The sequence below is a fragment of the Eleutherodactylus coqui genome, chromosome 9 (assembly GCF_035609145.1).
Source record: "Eleutherodactylus coqui strain aEleCoq1 chromosome 9, aEleCoq1.hap1, whole genome shotgun sequence".
NCBI classification, from domain to species: domain Eukaryota; kingdom Metazoa; phylum Chordata; class Amphibia; order Anura; family Eleutherodactylidae; genus Eleutherodactylus; species Eleutherodactylus coqui.
The window spans coordinates 72,139,891-72,160,130 of record NC_089845.1 but is presented as its reverse complement, the minus strand read 5'-3'; the positions used below and the strand labels follow the sequence as shown (position 1 = coordinate 72,160,130).

General features: G+C 40.9%; 1 protein-coding gene across 1 annotated transcript in view; it reads left to right on the top strand.

Annotated features, from left to right (window-relative positions):
- Positions 1 to 19,061, top strand: part of MC5R (melanocortin 5 receptor) — a 92,514-nt gene extending 73,453 nt beyond the window's left edge. Inside the window, exons 2-3 of the mRNA XM_066578964.1 lie at positions 14,530 to 14,659; positions 17,991 to 19,061. Coding sequence (XP_066435061.1) covers positions 18,068 to 19,054 — 987 coding nt within the window. The 5' untranslated portion in view covers positions 14,530 to 14,659; positions 17,991 to 18,067 and the 3' untranslated portion in view covers positions 19,055 to 19,061. The remainder of the gene's footprint in view (positions 1 to 14,529; positions 14,660 to 17,990) is intronic.
- Positions 19,062 to 20,240: the final 1,179 nt, after the last annotated feature.

Genomic DNA, 20,240 nt, shown 5'->3' with positions numbered 1-20,240 from the left:
TTGCCAACAGTTAGATTCAATCCTCGATATACACAGTCCAGTTTAGATTAAAGGGGTTGTCCGGCCATAAACATTAGGTCTCATTACTTCTGTTTGCCCAATACAATGCACTTTGTAATATACATTGTGCATTGTAAATTAGGCAAACAGAAGTTATTCAGTTACCTTTAGGGTTGCCCCCCCCTGTGTTGCTCCTCGGTTGCCATGGTTCCTGGTTCCGACAAGTCTCTTGTCCTCTTCTTGTCGGGATGACCGGGGACGCGCCTCTCCAGCACAGCTCTGCGCATGTGCAGAAGAACTTCAGCCTGGGAAGCTCAGTTCTGCCTGCAGGGGAGGCGTGTCTGCTGGCTCTTCAACTCCAAGGTAAGAATGAGAGGAGGGGCGGGCTCTCGTGGGGGGGGGGGGAGGAGGAGGAGGGAGTGAGGGAGGGGGGAGGATGGATGGATGTGTGCAAGTGGCTGTCAGAAGTCCCGGAGGGGGGGGGGGGGGCGGCAGTGATGTGCGTGTGTGTGTGCAATGTCAGGAGACCCGGCTGTCAGAAGTCCCGGGGGGAGGGGGGGTGCAGTGATGTGTGTGTGTGTGTGTGTGCAATGTCAGGAGACCCGGCTTTCAGAAGTCCCGGGGGGAGGGGGGAGGGGGGGGGTGCAGTGATGTGTGTGTGTGCAATGTCAGGAGACCCGGCTGTCAGAAGTCCCGGGGGGAGGGGGGAGGGGGGGGTGCTGTTAGTGTACTTGTGTGTGGGCACTGTAAAGGGGGACTCTGTGGAGGAGGTCACAGGGGGGAGCACTGTATAGGGATGCTGTGGATAGGGGGCATGTGGAGGGGGGCTACTTTGGAGTGCAGTGGGGGGGACTCTGGGGGGGTGGCATGTGTAGGGGGGGTACTGCGGAGGGCACTGTGGGGGGGGAGTACTGGGGGGGGCACTGTTGAGGGGGGACTGTGGAGAATGCTGTGGTTGGGGGGAATGAGGGGGGCTACTTTGGAGGGCACTGTAGGGGTGACACTGGGGGGCATGTGTAGGGGGGACTGTAGAGGGCACTGTTTGTGGCACTGTGGGGGATCATTAGGGGGGCACTGTGGAAGAGTGCACTGCGGGGGGGGGGTCATTGTGAGGGGGGAGGGAGCTGTGGGAGGGGCACTATGAGGGCATGTGTGTGTGGGGAAATGTTTTGTTTCACTTTAGCAGGGTGGGGGGGCAGTAGGTAGCCTTGCAGTGGGGGGCTGCAGGAGAGTTCTCTCTCGGCTCTCCCCAGCCCCTCTCCATTCACTATACACTGTGCTGCTGTTTACACTCATGCCAGGATTTTATCCTGACATGAGTGTATAACGCAGTCTCCCTTGGCCACACCCCCTCTGATTATAGTATGCAGCAGGGGGCGGGGCCTGGGCGGGGAGAGACTGTAGAGCAGTTCAATAGAGGTGGGCATGTCATGGGGGCGGGGCTAGGACATGAGCTGAGGGAGGCCATGAAATCCTGCCTTTTCATGTCTCTTACTACCATCGGGAGCGCGCACACAGAGGAGGGAGAGCGCAGAGCATGTGAGAAGGCAGCACAGAGGCGCCATCTTTGAAAGCTGCAGTGAAGATCAGATTCTAAGGTAATAAACTGACATTCCAGCTGATCTGCCTGCCGGTTTGAGCCCCTGTATGCTGTCTGTTACTATCCTTACTGAAAGGAAAGCAGCAGCATTATAAAAATTTTTACCCTGTGTGGTCGGACAACCCATTTAACTTCTGCTGTGGGCTCCATTCACATTGCATTACAATTTTCACTTGGTACTCACAATTCCGTTCCGTCACGCGGTACCTGGAAGGACGCATGCGGGGACAATTTCATCAGCGTACTAGCTGACCAATACTGCTCTCCACCAAAAGTTAGAAACAGCACACGCAGGGAGGTCCTTGTACAACTTATCCTCTCTGTCTTAAGCTCCAGCTCTGTCTCGTTTCCTCAGAGCTCATACACAATAATCCCCTTCACAGCGTGGACTGGCACAAAAATGGCAGAGTGGGTTAAGGTCCCAGGAGCTCTCTCTGTCTGCCCTTTGTTCTTGGCTCACATGTTACTCTGCTCCCTTCCCCCTCCAAGAGACGACTCACTCCCTTTGCTGTCAGGTCCCTCCCACCTTCTTGGGGGATGTGGAACTTTGCAGCATCTGCTGAGGGGCTGCTTGATAACCAAAATCACATCTCATCTGTACAATTTAACCCTTGTATCTCTGCATAGCCTGAGATATGCAAGGTTCTGCAAATATAACACAGCGCAGTGCAAAATACAAACAATATATATTATAATGCATTGTGAAAAATATGCTTTATGAAACCACACGACAACTTTGCACTGGGGTGTAACACAGACTCTGGTTCTGGGACACTACAGTTAGGACTTGGTTAAAACTTAGTTAATCTTTATTTAAATAACTAAAAACGTAAATGATCCGGCATGAACATGAAACATAGAACAGAACTTGTTGATATATAGAATATCAGAAATAGGTATAACAAAACACAGGACAAGGACAAACAAGTATGGCATGCACAATTGTATAATATCAGTCTTAGTACTCCATTATTAGACCCATTTTCATATATATTTGGGATAAATGGAGTCTACAGAAATGTGCAGCCAATACGTCTCTGAATTAGTATGATTCACTAACCCTTGACTTAGTAGTCGTGGTATTTAGAGTGTATTTTTATTGATGCAAATCTCTAACACTCAGCTTAATAGTCGTGGTGTTAAGATTAACCTCACACTCTGTACAGTGATTCTCTCTAATTAAAAGAGGCTCTATTAGGTTGTTTTACTCGGATAATATATGAATAATTCCGGTTTATGGATATCTACTCAAAATTAGAGTCTTGGGATCCTGATTCAGATAGAAGAGAGGGATCCAAAAAGGCTCCAGTCAACAGTAATAATAGGCCCTTTGAGATAACATTTAAAGAGCTCAGAGAATGTGTTTACAAAGTGTTCCGCAGGAGCCAGGCTACGTCCGGCTACTGAGGGAGATTGGAATATTGCTGAGGTCAGAATATGACTTCTGAGCCAAGCTAGTTCATTACATTGCCAAAAGTTGTAGAAATAATGGCAGCCTATAGAAAACCGTGTACATCCCTCTTAATCAGAGATTATAATAATATATTGTACAGGTATATATTGCAGTATGCGGGAAAATACCCTTATTCGCAGTGTTCAAAGTGTACACAGTGTACACAGTACCCAGATGGAAATTCGGGTAAAAGTGCGTTGTCCAATTATAGATGTCAAAAAAGGGACAGTCTATAGACTATCAGTACTTTGTATAGATATATAGCACCGATTAGGTAGTCAAGGACGCTGTACTGATGTTGACCCTGCTTGATAGATGTTGACTAGAGAGTGAATCAAATAGAAAGATGTTTTAGAGACATAGCCTCTGGCCTTGACGGTAGGTCAGGGCTTCCCAATACCATTATCCTCTAGTTCACACTCCACACTTACCAGACATCACCTTCAGTCTTTTTTTTCCCCTCCCTCTCCCTGCCCCCTTGGATCCAGGACCAATTAGAATACAGGGACCCGCTTTCCTGCCCCCTTCCCCAGCATATATACCCTCACTCTCTCCCTGCTCACCAAAACTTCTCCTGCTCCTGCCCTGGCTGGCCTGCACCCCACAGGTAAATTACTCCTATGGTAATCTCATTTCATCTCCACCTCTCCTTTTTCCTTTCCCTTTCTCCAGCTCCTGCTCCCCATGCAGGTGTAATACAATCCCAAATTAACCCCCTTCCCCTGCTTGTCACTGGAATAATTCACACCATTCATTCCCTCATTTTCTATCCAGATAGCCTAATCCTTGATAAACTGACACAATTATTCCAATCCTATTTTCCACCTATGGCATTGGGCTTGTTTTTGTCCCAACATCTTTCTAATCTTTCTAGGCAAGCAGATCTAATCATTAACCCTTTTGGGACCCACCAATTGATAAGTCCATTATATTTCAATCATTGTATTGACAAAATTCTCCCCTCCAATCCTTCCTGTTGTGTGCACTTCTTGTAGCTACATTATTCATTTTATTTATACTTTGCAGCGTTTTAATTGTGAAAACCAACATTCAAAGCTGTCTTTACAGTTGAAATATCTTTTTATAATTGAAGATTCATCCTCACAAACAATTATTTCTCCTTTCACAAAGAGATAATCCTGCAACTCACTGGAACTGCCTTGGGCAGTAAAATGGCACCGCAATATGCCAACCTTTTTGTGGCAAAACCGGAGAGTGACTTTGGCTTACCGTTCCAGCAAATCATTGGCCTACTTCCACTACATTGATGACATCTTAATCATCTTGACTAACACCGAACAAGAACTAGTAAAATTCCATGAGAGATTCAATGCATTTCACCCCACCATAAACGTGACATTAAGCTACTTATACACAGAAATCAACTTTTTGGACACCAGTATAAAAATTTCAAACAACTCAATACACACGTCCCTATACCGAAAATCAATTGATTGGCCCACATGCCTCAGATGGGACAGTTGCCATCCTAGACACATCAAAAAGTCCATTGTATAAGCCAGGCCATCAGATACAACCGGATCAAAGAGTAAGACAGAATTACCTGTGGCAAAGCATTTTTCTAGTCATAGAACAACATACAACATATGAGAGTTATCATACTTAAAGACAATTTTAAGTCCCAATGTCACAAAAGAATTCTTAAAGGCAATTTTAAGTCTCAATGTCACAAAAGAATTTAGGATTATAAATTTATAACCATCTTTGATACTATCAGGAAAAGGTATGAATCTCAGAGGGGGGTTTCTACATCAGTGGAGATTATGGGATATAAGAAACCCAGAGCAGAGGTAACACATTGAGCCGATGTTGACCTCCTAACATCAATTTGGAGACAAGAAACTTTCACATTCCTTGTCACTGCACTATTTATTTACTGTTATGCTCATCCCTCTCTGGAATTTATCTAGTGCAAATTAAATACACCATGTTTATGCCCTCCCTGAGGAAGGATCTTGAGAGGTTCAAAAGCTTGCTATAACATCATATATTTTTGTTAGCCATTAAAAGGTATCATATCTACAAGATTACTTGGTTTCTCTTACTGAGAACAATTACACAGAAATCCCTCTGTCTCCCATCAGCTCTCTGTGATACAATACTGAGGGACTGATGGGTTGCTATGACACCCAGAGGCTTGAAAATGGCCTTGGTGACTGCCATCTACTCTCGTCTATTGGGTCCTGTTGGAAGTAGGGTCTAGTACGCTGATGTAAGAAATTGCAATACATAGTACTGCAGTGTGTTATAGAAACAATTGTTCCTAATTAACTTCGTCTCCCCGAGGAACAAAAATGTAAAAAATTAAAAATGTTTAATAAAAATGTTTAAAGTAATCTAAAATAATAAAAAGAAAAAAGCTGAAAGTCCCCGTTACATCCCTTACTATGGAAAAAAATCACAACATTTTTATTTCTGTTTGTAACAACTAACATAAAAAATGTAACACATTATTTAACCCACACAGCGAATGCTGTTAAGTAGTATATAAAACACATGTTCAAAATAGCTAATCTTGCATATCTCACCTTGACAAAGAACAATAGAAAACAATAAAAAGGTTATATGAATCTCCAAATTGTACAATTTAAAAGCACAGCATGTTCTTCAAAAATGCCCTCATACAGTTCCATTGAGAGAAAAAAATGTTGGGGGTCTTTGAATACAAAAATATAGAAAAAAATATTTAAAGTGGAAAGGTATCAAATAGAGATGAGCAAACGTACTCGGATAAGCACTACTCGTCCGAGTAATGTGCCTTATCCGAGTACCGCTGTACTCGTGCTGAAAGATTCGGGACGCTCCGCTGCTGACAGGTGAGTCGCAGCGGGGAGCGGGGCAGAGCGGGCGGGAGAGAAGGAGAGAAAGATCTCCCCTCCGTTCCTCCCTGCTCTCCCCTGCAGCTCCCCGCTCCGCAGCGCGTCCCGAATCTTTCAGCACGAGTACAGCGGTACTCGGATAAGGCACATTACTCGGACGAGTAGTGCTTATCCAAGTACGTTCGCTCATCTCTAGTATCAAAGCATTTAAAAAAAAACTACATTACTTTGGTAGTGACGTATTCATACTGACCAGGGCTCTTGGAATACAGCAATACAGGAGCAAATTTATTTACTTTTACCAAAAAGTGATTTTCAGGGTACAAAATAACTTGTATACACTTGGTATTGTTGCAATTATGCTGACCTAGAGAATAATCTTATGTTATATTAATTACCACTACATGGTGAACACTGTAAAAATGAAATCCAAAAAACAATAGGAGGATTTTTTTCACAATTACCTCCACAAAAATTAATAAAAGTTTTGCAATGCATCATATGCACCCAAAAATGAAGCCATTAAGAATACAATTTGTACCACAAAAAAAACAAGTGGCATACATCAATGCCAGCAGATAAATAAATAAATTGTGACTCTAGCAATCCAATGATTTAAAAAAACTGAAATATTGGTTGGTCATTAGGGCCTAAAATGGGCCAGTCATTAAAGGGTTAATTCTATTTTTCTTTTCATTGTGGTATATCCATGCGTGGTAATTTGTGTCACTTGGCGATAGTAAATAAAATATAGATTTAATAACTAACGCTATATTCAATATCAAACCTTGTAGGTTACCCTTCTTTCACTGTGTGCTTTTACTTCCAGTGAATATTCCATCTCAGGTTTCTGTCTTCTATGCAAAACGAAAAAAAGGTTTGGTACGGTGTTAGCCAGTAGAGCAAAGTGTGATTGTTCTCAGTTAGAGAAACCAAGTAATCTTGAAGATATGATACATTTAATGGCTAACAAAAAAACATGATGTTATTGGGAGCTTTCACAAACCTCTCAGGATTCTTCCTCAGGCATAATGAATCAGATCTTTATGTACATATGTAGACATATGAAAAGGCACAGACATAGCAAGATTAATTTGCATTTAAAACAATACCAAACAAGATGAACAGGGAAATAAATATCTAATTAGTCCACTAGTATGGAATGTGAAACTTTTATGATCTCTAAATTAGTGTTAGGGGTCACAGGCCTTTGTGTTATTTCTCCTTCAGATGTGCAAAAAAGGAAGATGGGACATTCCCTTAGCAGCGCCACCTATTGGATGGCAGCATTCCTTAAAATCAACTGCAAAGAAGCTCTATCATACCCTACACAAGGATGACCACCTGAAAACCATATTCCTGGACCCTCCTCTTCTATGATACAGGCAACCACCAAATTTGATGAACTTTAAAATCAGGAGTGCATTGCTCTCTGACACACAAAAATGGACATATCCCTGTAATGTAATGAGCTACAAGACCTGCTCACATGTTCTTACAATGGACAGGATACAAATCCCCAACACACAACAGGATTATAAGAAAACTGGGACATTAACATGTTCCACGTCCAATGTTGGGTACCTGATACTGTGCAGTACATGTCCTGTTGGGGGGCTTTAAATTGGGGAAACAGGACAAAAACTAAGAGCCAGAATGGGAGGGAAAGAGAGAATTACCTGTGAAAAAACATTTCGCAATGTCACGGACACAACATAGAACAGATGAGAGTTATCATATTGAAGGGCAACTTCAAGTTGCAAAGGTACAGAAGAATTTGGGAGTATAAAATTATGGCCATTTTTGATACCCTCAAGAATGGTGTAAACCACGGAGCGGGGTTCTTGCATCAGTGGAGAATATGAAAGGCCTGAGGGAGGTCTAGAGGAGTGTCACTAAGGAGAGCACCCAGGGTGTGTATGGAGACACCTAGGGGTAAGTGAGTTGTGGGATGGCATTGTCTCTTCTCAAGGAGAGCAACGAGAAGGGGTGCTATTTCCAATCATTATTTTACAGACTTGGTACAAAGTCATACATTGATTTGAAGGAATGCTGCCATCCAATTGGTGGTGTTGAAGAGGTATTATTCCATCTTATTTGCAGGTCTGAACGAGAGATAACACACAGGCCTCTGTCCCCCCCTAACGCCATATTAGAAGTCATAAAACTGTCACATTCCTTACCAGTGGACTAATTAAGTATTTACTTCTCTGCTCATCTTGTCTGATATTTTATGTGCAAATTAGTCTCGCTTTGTCTGTGCCTTTTCATATGTCCACATTTGTACAGATATGTTTTATTATGCCTAAGGCCGCCTGCAGATGGCCGGGTTGGATCCCGCTGCAAGAATTCTTGCAGCAGGACCCGACCCGAGCCCCTGCAGGGACCAGCATGGCACTCACCTGCTTCTGCGGCTCCGGCTCTGTGATGTGCTGGCTGCCGCCCAGCCGGCGCATGCGCAGAGCGGAGCCAGCGGCCGGGGAGTGACATTTCTGTGCGGGGCTCTGCGAGAAAGCCGTGATTTGTTTTCCGTGCGAGTTTTCTAACGCAATCCTATGGCCACTTCCATGGGCGAAAATTCTGTGGGAAATGTCGCAGCGGAATATCCACCCATGTGCAGAGCAGGTAAGGAAGAATCCTGAGAGGTTCGCAAGCTCACAACAATATCATGTATTTTTGTTAGCCATTAAAAGGTATCATGTCTACAAGATTACTTGGTTTCTCTTGCTGGGAACAATCACATTTTTTACTTATATGCACAACACTACAAAGGGATTGAACAAAAACAGTTTCAGTTTGGTTTCCATGCTCCTCAAGTAGTATTGTGTTATGTAGTGATTTTGCTGTTCATAGATAGACACCCTTTGTCCATGTGCCCTAATAGGGCATATGAAGGGTTTGAATCGACTTTTAATGAAAATTGAATGTTTCAGATTTCTGAAGTTAAGAACATGACTGAAAGAAGTAAATTGTTTTTACCTTTCCTCTGGAAATCATCATCTGGAACATTGCCTAATTGTGGCAATTTGTCATAGTAATCATGGTATTCTTTTGGTAAAAATTATCTAAGAACCACATGTATGGCTCTGCAATGACCTCAGATAATGTTTTCATTTATATGCCTTCATAACCGCATTCTAGAGCATTAATCTACAAAATGGCAAGTTAGGTTTAAAAATTCCAAAAAGTGGACTTTGATCTTTCTTTCCCAGAGCTCTTCAATGAAGTCCTCAAGAGGGTTTAACTACGTAAGAGTCCTCTTTATTAGTTTTACGAATGCAGCACCCATTCTGGGGGATTACATGTAATACATGACTGATCTCAATGGCTGATATGTAAAACTACATTTCCCATGCAAAAGCCAACAAAGGGCAATCTCTGCCAAGATAATGTTTTTGCTGTTAAATTTACCTGTTTACTACCAGGGGTCTCGAGATGCAGGCCCATTGCAATCAGCTGGTCAGTGTGACAGCTACAGTCTGAGAGGGATTGTCTCTTAAATTTTTGCAAAGATTATTGTAAACTTTGTGTAGAATAAGATACAAAAAACATCCATGTATCATATTCTACTTTCACTGTGTCTATTTCATTGGGCTTTACTGTAATTAACCAAATTCTATAAGTACAACATATGTACGGTGGGTATTAAAGTATATCTTGCTGTTATATTGCAATTTCTACTATTGTTCTTGCTAGAGATGTATTAACTCATTTGCAAATGCCTTTTCTAAGCCATTGAGCCTTTGTGTGCCATGGTGAAGCTTGTTATTATTCACAGTAGTCTAGTGAGAGCTGCACTATGAAGGAAAGAAGGTGAATTCCTTGGCCCATAAATAGAATACCTTAAACTTACTAATCTTATAACAATACACAACAGGTGCTGTCTGTGGGAAAATAATAATTTCATTTATCTAAAAATGAACAAATCTGACAATCCACATAGATTATCATGCTATCCGGATTTACAAAATCTTTCCATATGAAAAGTGCAAAATAGAAAAATGATGGGGGAGGGGTAGATCCTTCTTTTCTTGATGCATAATAATGGCACTCCTACCAAAATATATGTAGCTTGATTTAAAAATTTCGACATAATGGCAAATGAGCAGCAATGCTGTAAATGTAACTATCAATTAATTCACTAACCTGAGAATATTAATTGATACTACACTTCAAATGAGGGGTCATATATCAAGTGTACATCAATTGGGGAACCTTGATGGTGCTCAGAATATGTAGCATTAACAGGTCAATACATCTATCCAAATACAGTAGAAAACAAGGGTGCAACACTCTACTCATCAGGTCTTCTTCTACACGCATTTCTAAAACTTGGTCATCCTTCTTCCTGGATGAACATCCATTATATCATTGTTGCAAGAAGGAGCCTTGTGCAAGAAAATCAAGTGAGTGCTGCATTCTTGTTTTCTACTTTATGTAATATTCTTCTTTGAATAGCACTGGTGTAGTTAAAATGTAATTTCATTCAATTGTGTAATTAAATATTTAAAAAAAATGTTTAGTCCATTACAATATAGATGTTGCAGACCAGGTGCAAGGCCAAGTGATTATGTTGTAGACGACCACTTAGCCATAATGTGCTTCCCCCTAAAATATGGACCATTTGACTGACATTCAAATAGGGTAAACCAAAATTGTAGATATGTTCCCCCCGCTACCCCTAATTCAGGTATTTACACATTTACTCTTCAAGGGTTAAAGGGGTTGTCCCGCGCCGAAACGGGTTTTTGTTTTTTTTCAACCCCCCCATCCCGTTCGGCGCGAGACAACCCCGATGCAGGGACGTACAGAAAGCTTACCGGAGCGCTTACCTTAATCCCCGCGCTCCGGTGACTTCTATACTTACCTGTGAAGATGGCCGCCGGAATCCTCTTCCTCCGTGGACCGCAGCTCTTCTGTGCGGTCCATTGCCGATTCCAGCCTCCTGATTGGCTGGAATCGGCACGTGACGGGGCGGAGCTACACGGAGCCTGCATTCTGCACGAGCGGCTCCATTGAAGAGAGCAGAAGACCAGGACTGCGCAAGCGCGGCTAATTTGGCCATCGGAGGGCGAAAATTAGTCGGCACCATGGAGACGAGGACGCTAGCAACGGAGCAGGTAAGTATAAAACTTTTTATAACTTCTGTATGGCTCATAATTAATGCACAATGTACATTACAAAGTGCATTAATATGGCCATACAGAAGTGTATAGACCCACTTGCTGCCGCGGGACAACCCCTTTAATAGGACTCCAATAGGGAGTAGGAAGTAGGTAAGTAATTAAGTTCCAATTCCTGTCTAAAATACAGATGTAGCAATGCTAACGCATGTTGCGTTGATGCACCACTAAGATAAGAATAGTACTGCTACATCTGTATGGTCATATAGACCAGCAGTATGGCAGCATGCCTAAATAGCATTGGTCTCATAGTTCATAAAGTGTGTCATTTTTATGTGGCTGGGCCTGCTTCTAAACAGAGGACATCGCCATCCAGGAATAGCTGCTTGGAGGATATCGACATACAAGAGATTGAATATTTTTCATATCCTGCTGCATTCTGGGAAGAGTCGCTGTATCTAGATGCTCAGTGGACATCACCAGAGATTGGAGCTCCAGGAAGATAATTTACATATTCTCTGTGCATTTTCGGAAGAGTCGCTGTGACCGGGAAGATTGCTGGGTCTTGGATTGTTTTCTCCCAGAAAGTAGATGTAACATCAATTGATCTTCCCTGTACTACTGAAGGAATAAAATGATGCAGGCTATCTATAAGCAAAAATATGGTGAGAGAACACTTAGCTAACTTTAATGAATTTAAGTCTCCAGGTTCAGATGAATTATATCCTAGGATACTAAAGGAAGCACAAGCAGAAATTGCTGAACCACCCGCTGTAATCTTTGAAATTTCATGGAGAACAGCAGAAGATTGGAAAAAGGCAAAGGTTGTCCCTATCTTCAAAAATAGAAGAAGGTGGATGCAGGAAACTACAGGCCTGTGAGCCTGACTACTATACCAGAGAAGATCTTTTAACAAATTATTTGTGCAGCGACTAACTAAATAATATTTAACAAGGAAAAATGCAATGTCCTACATCTAGGCAAAAAATTTGAAAAAAGATTATACAGAATGGGATGAATTGAGCTAAGCAGCACATGTGAAAAAGACTTGGGTATACTAATAGATCAAAGACTGAACATAAGTCAACAGTGTGATGCAGCAGCAAAAAAGGAAAACACAATTCTGGGTTATATTAAGAGAAGCATAGAGTCTAGATAACATGAGTTAATTATCCCCCTCTACTCTTCCGTAGTCAGACCTTATTAGGTATATTATGTCTAGTTCTGGGCATCCCAATTTAAAAAAGACAGACAAACTGGAGCAAGTTCAGGATGGTGAGCAGTCTGCAAATCATGTCCTATTAGGAACGGTTAAAGATTCTGGGAATGTTTAGCTTGCAGAAAAGAAGACTGAGAGGAGACTTAATAACTGTCTACAAGTATCTGAAGGGCTGTCACAGTGCAGAGGGATCAGCCCTATTCTCATTTGCACAAGGAAGGACTAGAAGTAATTGGATGAAACTGAAAAGGAGGAGGCAGATTAAACATTAGAAAAAACTTTGACAGTGAGGGTGATTAATGAGTGGAACAGGTTGCCGCAGGAGCTGATGAGTTCTCCTTCAATGGAAGTCTTCAAACATAGATTGAACAGATTTGTTTGGGATGATTTAGTGAATCCAGCACTGAGCAGGGTGATGACCCTGGAGGTCCCTTCCAACTCTATGATTTTGACCAGTCTCCTTGTCCCAGCTGCTAAAAAAACACTCCCACAGGATGATGTTTTCACAACCATGCTTCAGTGTACGGATGGTATTGGGCAGGTGATGCACAGTGCCTGGTTTCCTGTAGACATAACGCTTAGAACTGAAAAAAGTTCAATGTTGGTTTCATCAGATCAGAGAAACTTGTTTCTCAGAGTCTAAAAGTCCTTTAGGTACTCTATGGCAAACCTTGGGCAGGCTTTTGGGTCTTTTACTGACATCTAGAAAATTATGAATAAAAGTAGTGAAAGGTCTGGGTTAGAGTTATAAAAGTTTGGAGAATGTGACCTCTCATCTGGGTTTATGCTTTCTTTTCCTTTTTTTTGATTGACCATATGGTGTTATGGTTTGCATTCTGGATGTACCTAATGACTTGTGCATAAAATGTATTTAAATAAATAAAACAACTCTAGCTAGATAATATAAATATATGTTTGAGCATTCATCACAATGCAGGATTAATCTGCAAGGTAACACTTCTATTATAAAGTTGGAGACAGCTGAAACAGAATCAAACTGTTGACAGTAGGAAGGGTAATGGCTCAGTTCCTTCCCCAACAGCAACCTTTACATATGCCTACAACTTTTTCCTGTGGAAATCAATATCATTCATTGACTGGGTAGTAAAAATCAGTCATAGTAGAAATTAACAAAACTTTTGGAAACCCGCTTTTGTAGCTGAAATTGATTTTTTTATGAATTGTAAGGTGATCATACAGTATATCAATAGACAGTATGGAAATCTGTCTCATGATCCTTTCATACATAAAACTGTAATTATTCCAAGGGGCCATTCACTACTTCTAAATGAATGAAGTTTTCACCATCATTATGGAAATGCTTTCTTTACTGTAACAGCAAGACTGTGGGATTCTTTGCTACAAAATGTTTTGTTGTTTGATTCATTGAAGGCTGGTTGACCAACCATGCTGTTGATCCATGTTTACTTAAACTGTGATCATCTGTTGAACTTGGTTTAAGGAAAAAATGTTGCAACAACATTTTTTGATCTAAGATTTGCTACCAACCTAGTCCATTATTTTGGACTTCAGTTGCTAAGCCAAGTTCAACACGTTTAATTTGGCCAAAATCGAGGGATCAAATTGAACCAAGTTCATAGGCTAAATCATGGAGGTGCAATGTTTTTTTTGTTGATCTTAATCAAAGCTTTGATGCAATGGGCACTGAAAGAGTTTAATATGTTGTAGACAAAATGAAAAAGAACCTTGTGCTTCTATGCACTTAGGATAGTGTGAATGATACCGGTCTCGTGAAGGGTATGACTTACTTCATTGAGGAGCCCTATACACATACAGGACTCCTTTCAATCCAAGGATAATCTTAGTAAGCCAGAGGGAGTTCTGGGAGATTTCAACTTTTTATTGGTGGAGAGACAAACATGTGCAGACACAGGAAACAGTAGAGGGAAAACCAATTGAATTGGAGTGCAACGCTTTTTGGAGCAAGGCAGGCTCCTTTTTCAAGCACAAATGTGGGGGTCTAGGTTGCTGGTTGCTAGTGGTATAGGGTTTAATATGTGTCTGGATGCATTTCTTGAAAGAAAAAAATATATAAATTGGGTAGGATACATTCTGATTGCCATATTTGGAGTCTGAAAGAATTGTTTCTAATATGAGACAAGGACTATAAGGCAGCTATCTTACAGAATATTAAGTTGAACTTCATAGACAACTGCCTTTTTATTCTAAAGAACTTTGCTACTTTACTTGCAATATTTGTCAACTTTGTCTTATACAGTACACTTATATCTATACACTTCCTTGTACCAAATAAAATTGCTGTCTTTTTACAGGTGAGCCTCCTTACTGAAATGCTGACTCTTCTCCTGTATGCATATATTTTATCCTGCCAACAACTTACTGTGTCAGTATGATCCGGTCAAGAATAGTTTCCCACTTCCATCTTCAGAAACTGAACTACAGGTGAGGTTCACTTACAAGGATTAGCTGTCTTGTCATACTCTCTGATGTTATAAAAGATATATTGAAAATAAAAAAGGATTTTATAGAACCAGCCTAGAGTTTTAGTTCTTAAATCATGATTATTCCCTGTTATGAATACAAGAAACAGATGTAATCTTGTGTAAACTGCATTAACGTCAAATTTCTAAGTTTTGGAATTAAATGTTTTTGGAGCTTTTATGGCAGCATAATATATTAACATTTCTAATTAGTCTGTGGAAAAGACGTCTCAATAACGCTAATGTTAGGTCCGAAAAACATGAAAATATTTAGGTATAAAATGTGCCAATAATTCCAGGAAACTGCACATAAGAAAAGGGCTACAGCATGCAACAAAGAAAAGACAACATAGGAAACATGACTAAATAAGTGATAGACTGATACAGAGGGGAGAAGAACCTGCCTGTGAAAGTTTACAATCTACCAGAGAAGAGGGAAGGAGACATTAGGTAAGGGTAGATAGATGCTCATATGGTAATTTAGTGGCAGCAGGATTACTATAGATCGTAAGAGGAGATCAGAGATTATGTGTAGGGTGGTAGTGGGACATTAGGACAGAGACCTATGTAGGGGACAGGTTGTTAGTCTTTAATAACATTTTGAACTGTATTGACTGGGCCATGAGTAACTACTGGAGGGATTGGCAAAGGGAAGAAGCTGTAAGGGGAAAACATAAGGAGTAAAACCCTCTTTTGATGTGCCTTCATGTATATGGGTAGATTTTTATATGTTCAAGGGCCTTCAGAGACAGAGGTCACATGATTATTTAAAGTGATTTTGTGGCAGTGGAGTGAAAAGGAAAGTCTTGGAACTCACTAGGACTACCTTTGTGCTGGAACTGTGAATGAGGACTAAGCTTCAACCCCAGGGGATGTCATAGTGGCCATCTTGGCCATATAAGTGATTACAGCTGCATCATAAAAGGACTCAGGGAACAGCAGCATGTGAGAGCCTGCAGAGTAGGTGTGAGTAGCAAGGGGGCTAGGAACGGCAGGAGTGCAGAGGGGGAAGCAGCCTCAGCAACAGCAGTGATTGAGGCCTACCAGTGGCATAGTGGCCAGCATTTCATGCTGTGGAGCAGTGCAGGAAAGCATCCTAATGACTGAAGGCGGAAATGGATGATGAAAGGACCTGACGATGTTTTCTCAAAACTAGAGACCAGGTTGAATTCCATTCAAAGATCCAAGTATGCTACCAAATCTTGATCTCTTAGACACAAGATCCATTAGCATCTATAAAAAAAGAAATGGGAAACAGATCTACAAATCCCAATAGCAGACAAACAATGGCTAAATAGTTTTTCCTCCATTTCATCAGTATCCAGATGTAGAAATCATATAGAAAACGTACGCAAAATACTATACCAAAGGCACCTCCCTCCCCAGAAACTCAACAAAATTTCCCTCAATACTCCAAAAACTGTTGGAGATGTGGTTCACCAGAGGGAACTCTAGTACACCTGTGGTGGAAATGTCGTTATATTTCAGGTTTGTGGACTCAGATCTTCCAATTAATGTCTACTCTATAATTAAGGCTGTGAATAACAATACCGGGTTTGAATACATGTATTTTTCCGCATCAAGCAGAAAAGGAAAATTCATGAAAAATTGGGAAGTCTGGATCCAAAGCAATTTCTACTACATGCCCAAGTCCTATTCGCTTTGATTATGCTTCTGTTTCTTTCTTTTTATTCTTCTATGTACTAGACCGATGACTTCCAAAAATCTCTAGTTCTATTATGATTAAGTTAGACATTCCTACCTCTATGTATGTAAAAAAAACTCTGCAATGACCAATTCAATGAGGTTTTGGGATTTATTTTGTTTATTATTATTTGCATTAAAAAACCTTTTTCAATTAAAATTGTAAGACAGAGTACAACATTGAGTATGGAGTACTGCGATAAGGATGTCTAATTACGATTGGTTTGTCTTGTAAAAATGGGCTAAGCTCTTTTCTAACGCTCACTGAACCTTATACATCTTATTGTTAAATATGAGGAGCTAAAATTGAGATATATACAATTGAAGATTGATAGTATTAAAATTACAGCCCAAGATCCTTCCACTCTGCCAAATTTTGAAGAACTCAAAACACATTTATAAAATTTTTTCTACTTTATAAAATTCCATAACAGACACTAAAAACCTAAATTTTAGAGGAACTTGTTTGATTATTGGCACCGGGGATCGCAGCGATGAAGGAATCCTCTGCCACAGCTGTCACAGCTGTGACAGAAGTCCCCGGCATTCTATTCCATTGCTTTCAATGGGATCGGCACTGCTGTCGATCTCATTGAAAGCACTGCTTTCTGCAAGCCATGCGGAATGACTATCGGGGAAGGGCTTGAAATATAAGCCCTTCCCCGATAATCTGCCAAAAGTGTGAAAAAAAAAAATCATACTCACCTCTCCTGCGCTCAGCTGCATCCTCCTGCTGGCTCCCCGGCACTGCTATGAAGCTCTTTCATGAATGAATAGCTAAGAGTTATGTGTGATTGGCTGAGCGCTCAGCCAATAGCTAAGCAGTAGCTGCTATTGGCTGAGCCCTCAGCCGATCTGCACAGCTCTTTCAGGAGGCGGGGATTTTTAAATCCCCGACTGCTGAAAGAGCTTCATAGCAGTGCCGGGGAGCCAGCAGAAGGACGCGGCTGAGCGCAGGAGAGGTGAGTATGATCTTTTTGATTTTTTTTTCACACTTATTGATGATTATCGGGGAAGGGCTTATATTTCAAGCCCTTCCCCGATAATCATTCTGCGGGGCTTGGCTGAAACTATTGATTTCAATTGAATCGGCAGCAGTGCCGATTCCATTGAAAGCAATAGAATTGAATGCCGCGGACTTCTGCCACAGCTGTCACAGCTGTGGCAGAAGTCCGCGGCATTCTCCCTATGCTTTCAATGGGGCTAGCGCTGCTGTCGCTAGCCCCATTGAAAGCACTTGCAATATGCCGGTTCTATGCCGGCCTCTTTCTTGTGCTGCGATGCGAGATTTTTCTCGTGCTCTTGCAGCGCAAGAAAGAAAATATCGCTAGTGGGTGGGAGCCCTTAAATGGTCACTAACTTTTCAAAAAAATTGTGCTAATGATAGGTGGGATGAGTTAAGAGGGAATATGGTCATTAATGCAGATAGTTGGGCGAGGAAAAAAAAGAGAAGGCTGGAGACTTCCGCTCTTGGTGGATCGACTTGGGTAGAAATGATTTTAAGGCGAAATGGATACATTAATATTAAAAAAGCTGTAAAAATAAAAGTAAATGAGTATATTATGTTTATATCTATGTTTTTTTGGCAGCATATTCCAGCACTTGTGACAATGGGCTCCAACCAAACAATTACAGATCAGCTTTCTGAAGAAAAGGCCTCCACATTATGTTAGTGATGAACTCATCATTATACCCACGTATATTGGAACTTAATATAAGCAACTTGGATGGTAACATTACAGTGCCAACAAGCAAGACTAAATTGTCATCATGTGATCAAGTGGTAATAGCGGCTGAGGTATTTTTGACCCTTGGCATTGTAAGTCTCCTTGAAAACATCCTAGTCATCTCTGCTATTATTAAGAACAAGAATCTGCATTCGCCTATGTATTTCTTTGTGTGTAGCTTAGCAGTTGCTGACATGTTAGTTAGTGTGTCCAATGCATGGGAGACAATCACCATAAATCTTATCAACAATAAACAACTCGTCATGGAAGATGCTTTTGTACGTCACATTGACAATGTTTTTGACTCCATGATCTGTATTTCAGTGGTAGCTTCTATGTGTAGCTTGCTCGCCATAGCAGTGGATAGGTATATCACTATCTTCTATGCTTTACGGTACCATAACATCATGACTGTGAAGAGAGCAGGAGCCATCATTGCTTGTATTTGGACATTCTGTACGGGTTGTGGTATTATTTTTATTCTCTACTATGAGTCAACTTATGTCATTATATGTCTAATTACTATGTTTTTCATCATGCTGTTCCTCATGGTATCTTTATACATTCATATGTTCTTGCTGGCTCGCACTCATGTAAAGAGGATAGCTGCCTTGCCAGGCTATAACTCCGTACATCAGAGAACAAGTATGAAAGGAGCCATTACTCTAACCATATTGATAGGTATATTTATTGTATGCTGGGCACCATTCTTCCTGCACCTCATTCTCATGATTTCCTGTCCACAGAACCTTTATTGTGTCTGTTTTATGTCTCATTTTAATATGTACCTTATTTTGATAATGTGCAATTCGGTCATTGATCCACTGATATATGCATTCCGCAGTCAGGAAATGCGAAAGACATTTAAGGAAATTATTTGCTGCTGCAATCTGCGAATCAGCTGTGAACTGCCTAGTAAATATTAATAATAAAAACCTGAAAGCGCGTTTTATTCCTTTTATTTTGGTTCCGTCTCCTGATTTCATAAATATTTTTATGAATCTGAGCACTTGCGTAGGCAATACACGTAGGCACAGATTTGCTTCCACAAAAATAAAAGGCTAAGTTTCAAAATGTTCTAACAGCTCAAGTCCATACAAATGAAATGAAATAGACTTGTTTGTTATTTAATAGAATGAATTGAACATTGCATACTCCCACAGCCAGTGTGTAAGTTTAATTAAAAATGGGCAAACAAAAGTCTGAAAGAAAACCATACACCTGAAGGAATCGGATGGTACATGATGGCGCAGCAGTGAGAAGCGGAGATCGCACAGTTTTATTAAAAAATTACTGAACAAAAACTGTTTTTACTTTATGTTGCTCCATAGGAGGGTTATTATATTTAAAGGGGTATTTCGCAGAATAGGCAAAATTCTTTAAATTTCCCTAATGTTTCCTTTTATTGCCATTATTCCATTTGTCCATCTAAATCGTCAAATTGAACCTACACTGTAGCTGCTTTCTAGACAGCTTCAAATTGTTATTTATAAAAGCTGTCCGGGATTACAAAAACTACATCTCCCACAATGCCCCATGGCCAGCTACTGATGAGTGTGCATTCATGACTGTACAAACTGTCATCATTACAGAATTTGAATGCACTGAGCATACCTGACCAGTAACACAGCAGACCATACAGGCCGTAAGCACTGGATACCAATGGGGAACTCAATGGGTGGGGGGTTGGGGAGACCACAGGTCCCAACCTCTCCACCTCCCCATGATGAGATCATGGGGTGCCTTTAAGTTGCAATGCAGCCAGGGGCCCTCTGAAAGCTCTCAGGGCTGCCATTGCAGATTGCCTATTAAGCCATGCCTGTGGCGTGTCTTGCTAGATTACCTGTCAGATTTCGGTATTATGTTACTATGGTATTACATCATACTGCCGGAGCAATCAAATAATCGCAGGCTCTAGTCCCCTTAAAAGACTAAAAAATATATAAATCAGTTTAAAATATTGTATTAATTATTTTTAAAACAGCTAATTAAAGCCTAATATGCCCTAAATTTTACATATTTACTATAAAAACATCTAAATAAAAAAAACCCTTTTAAAGAAAAAAGCATATTTGGCATTGCTATGTCCATAAAGGTCCAATCTATCAAATT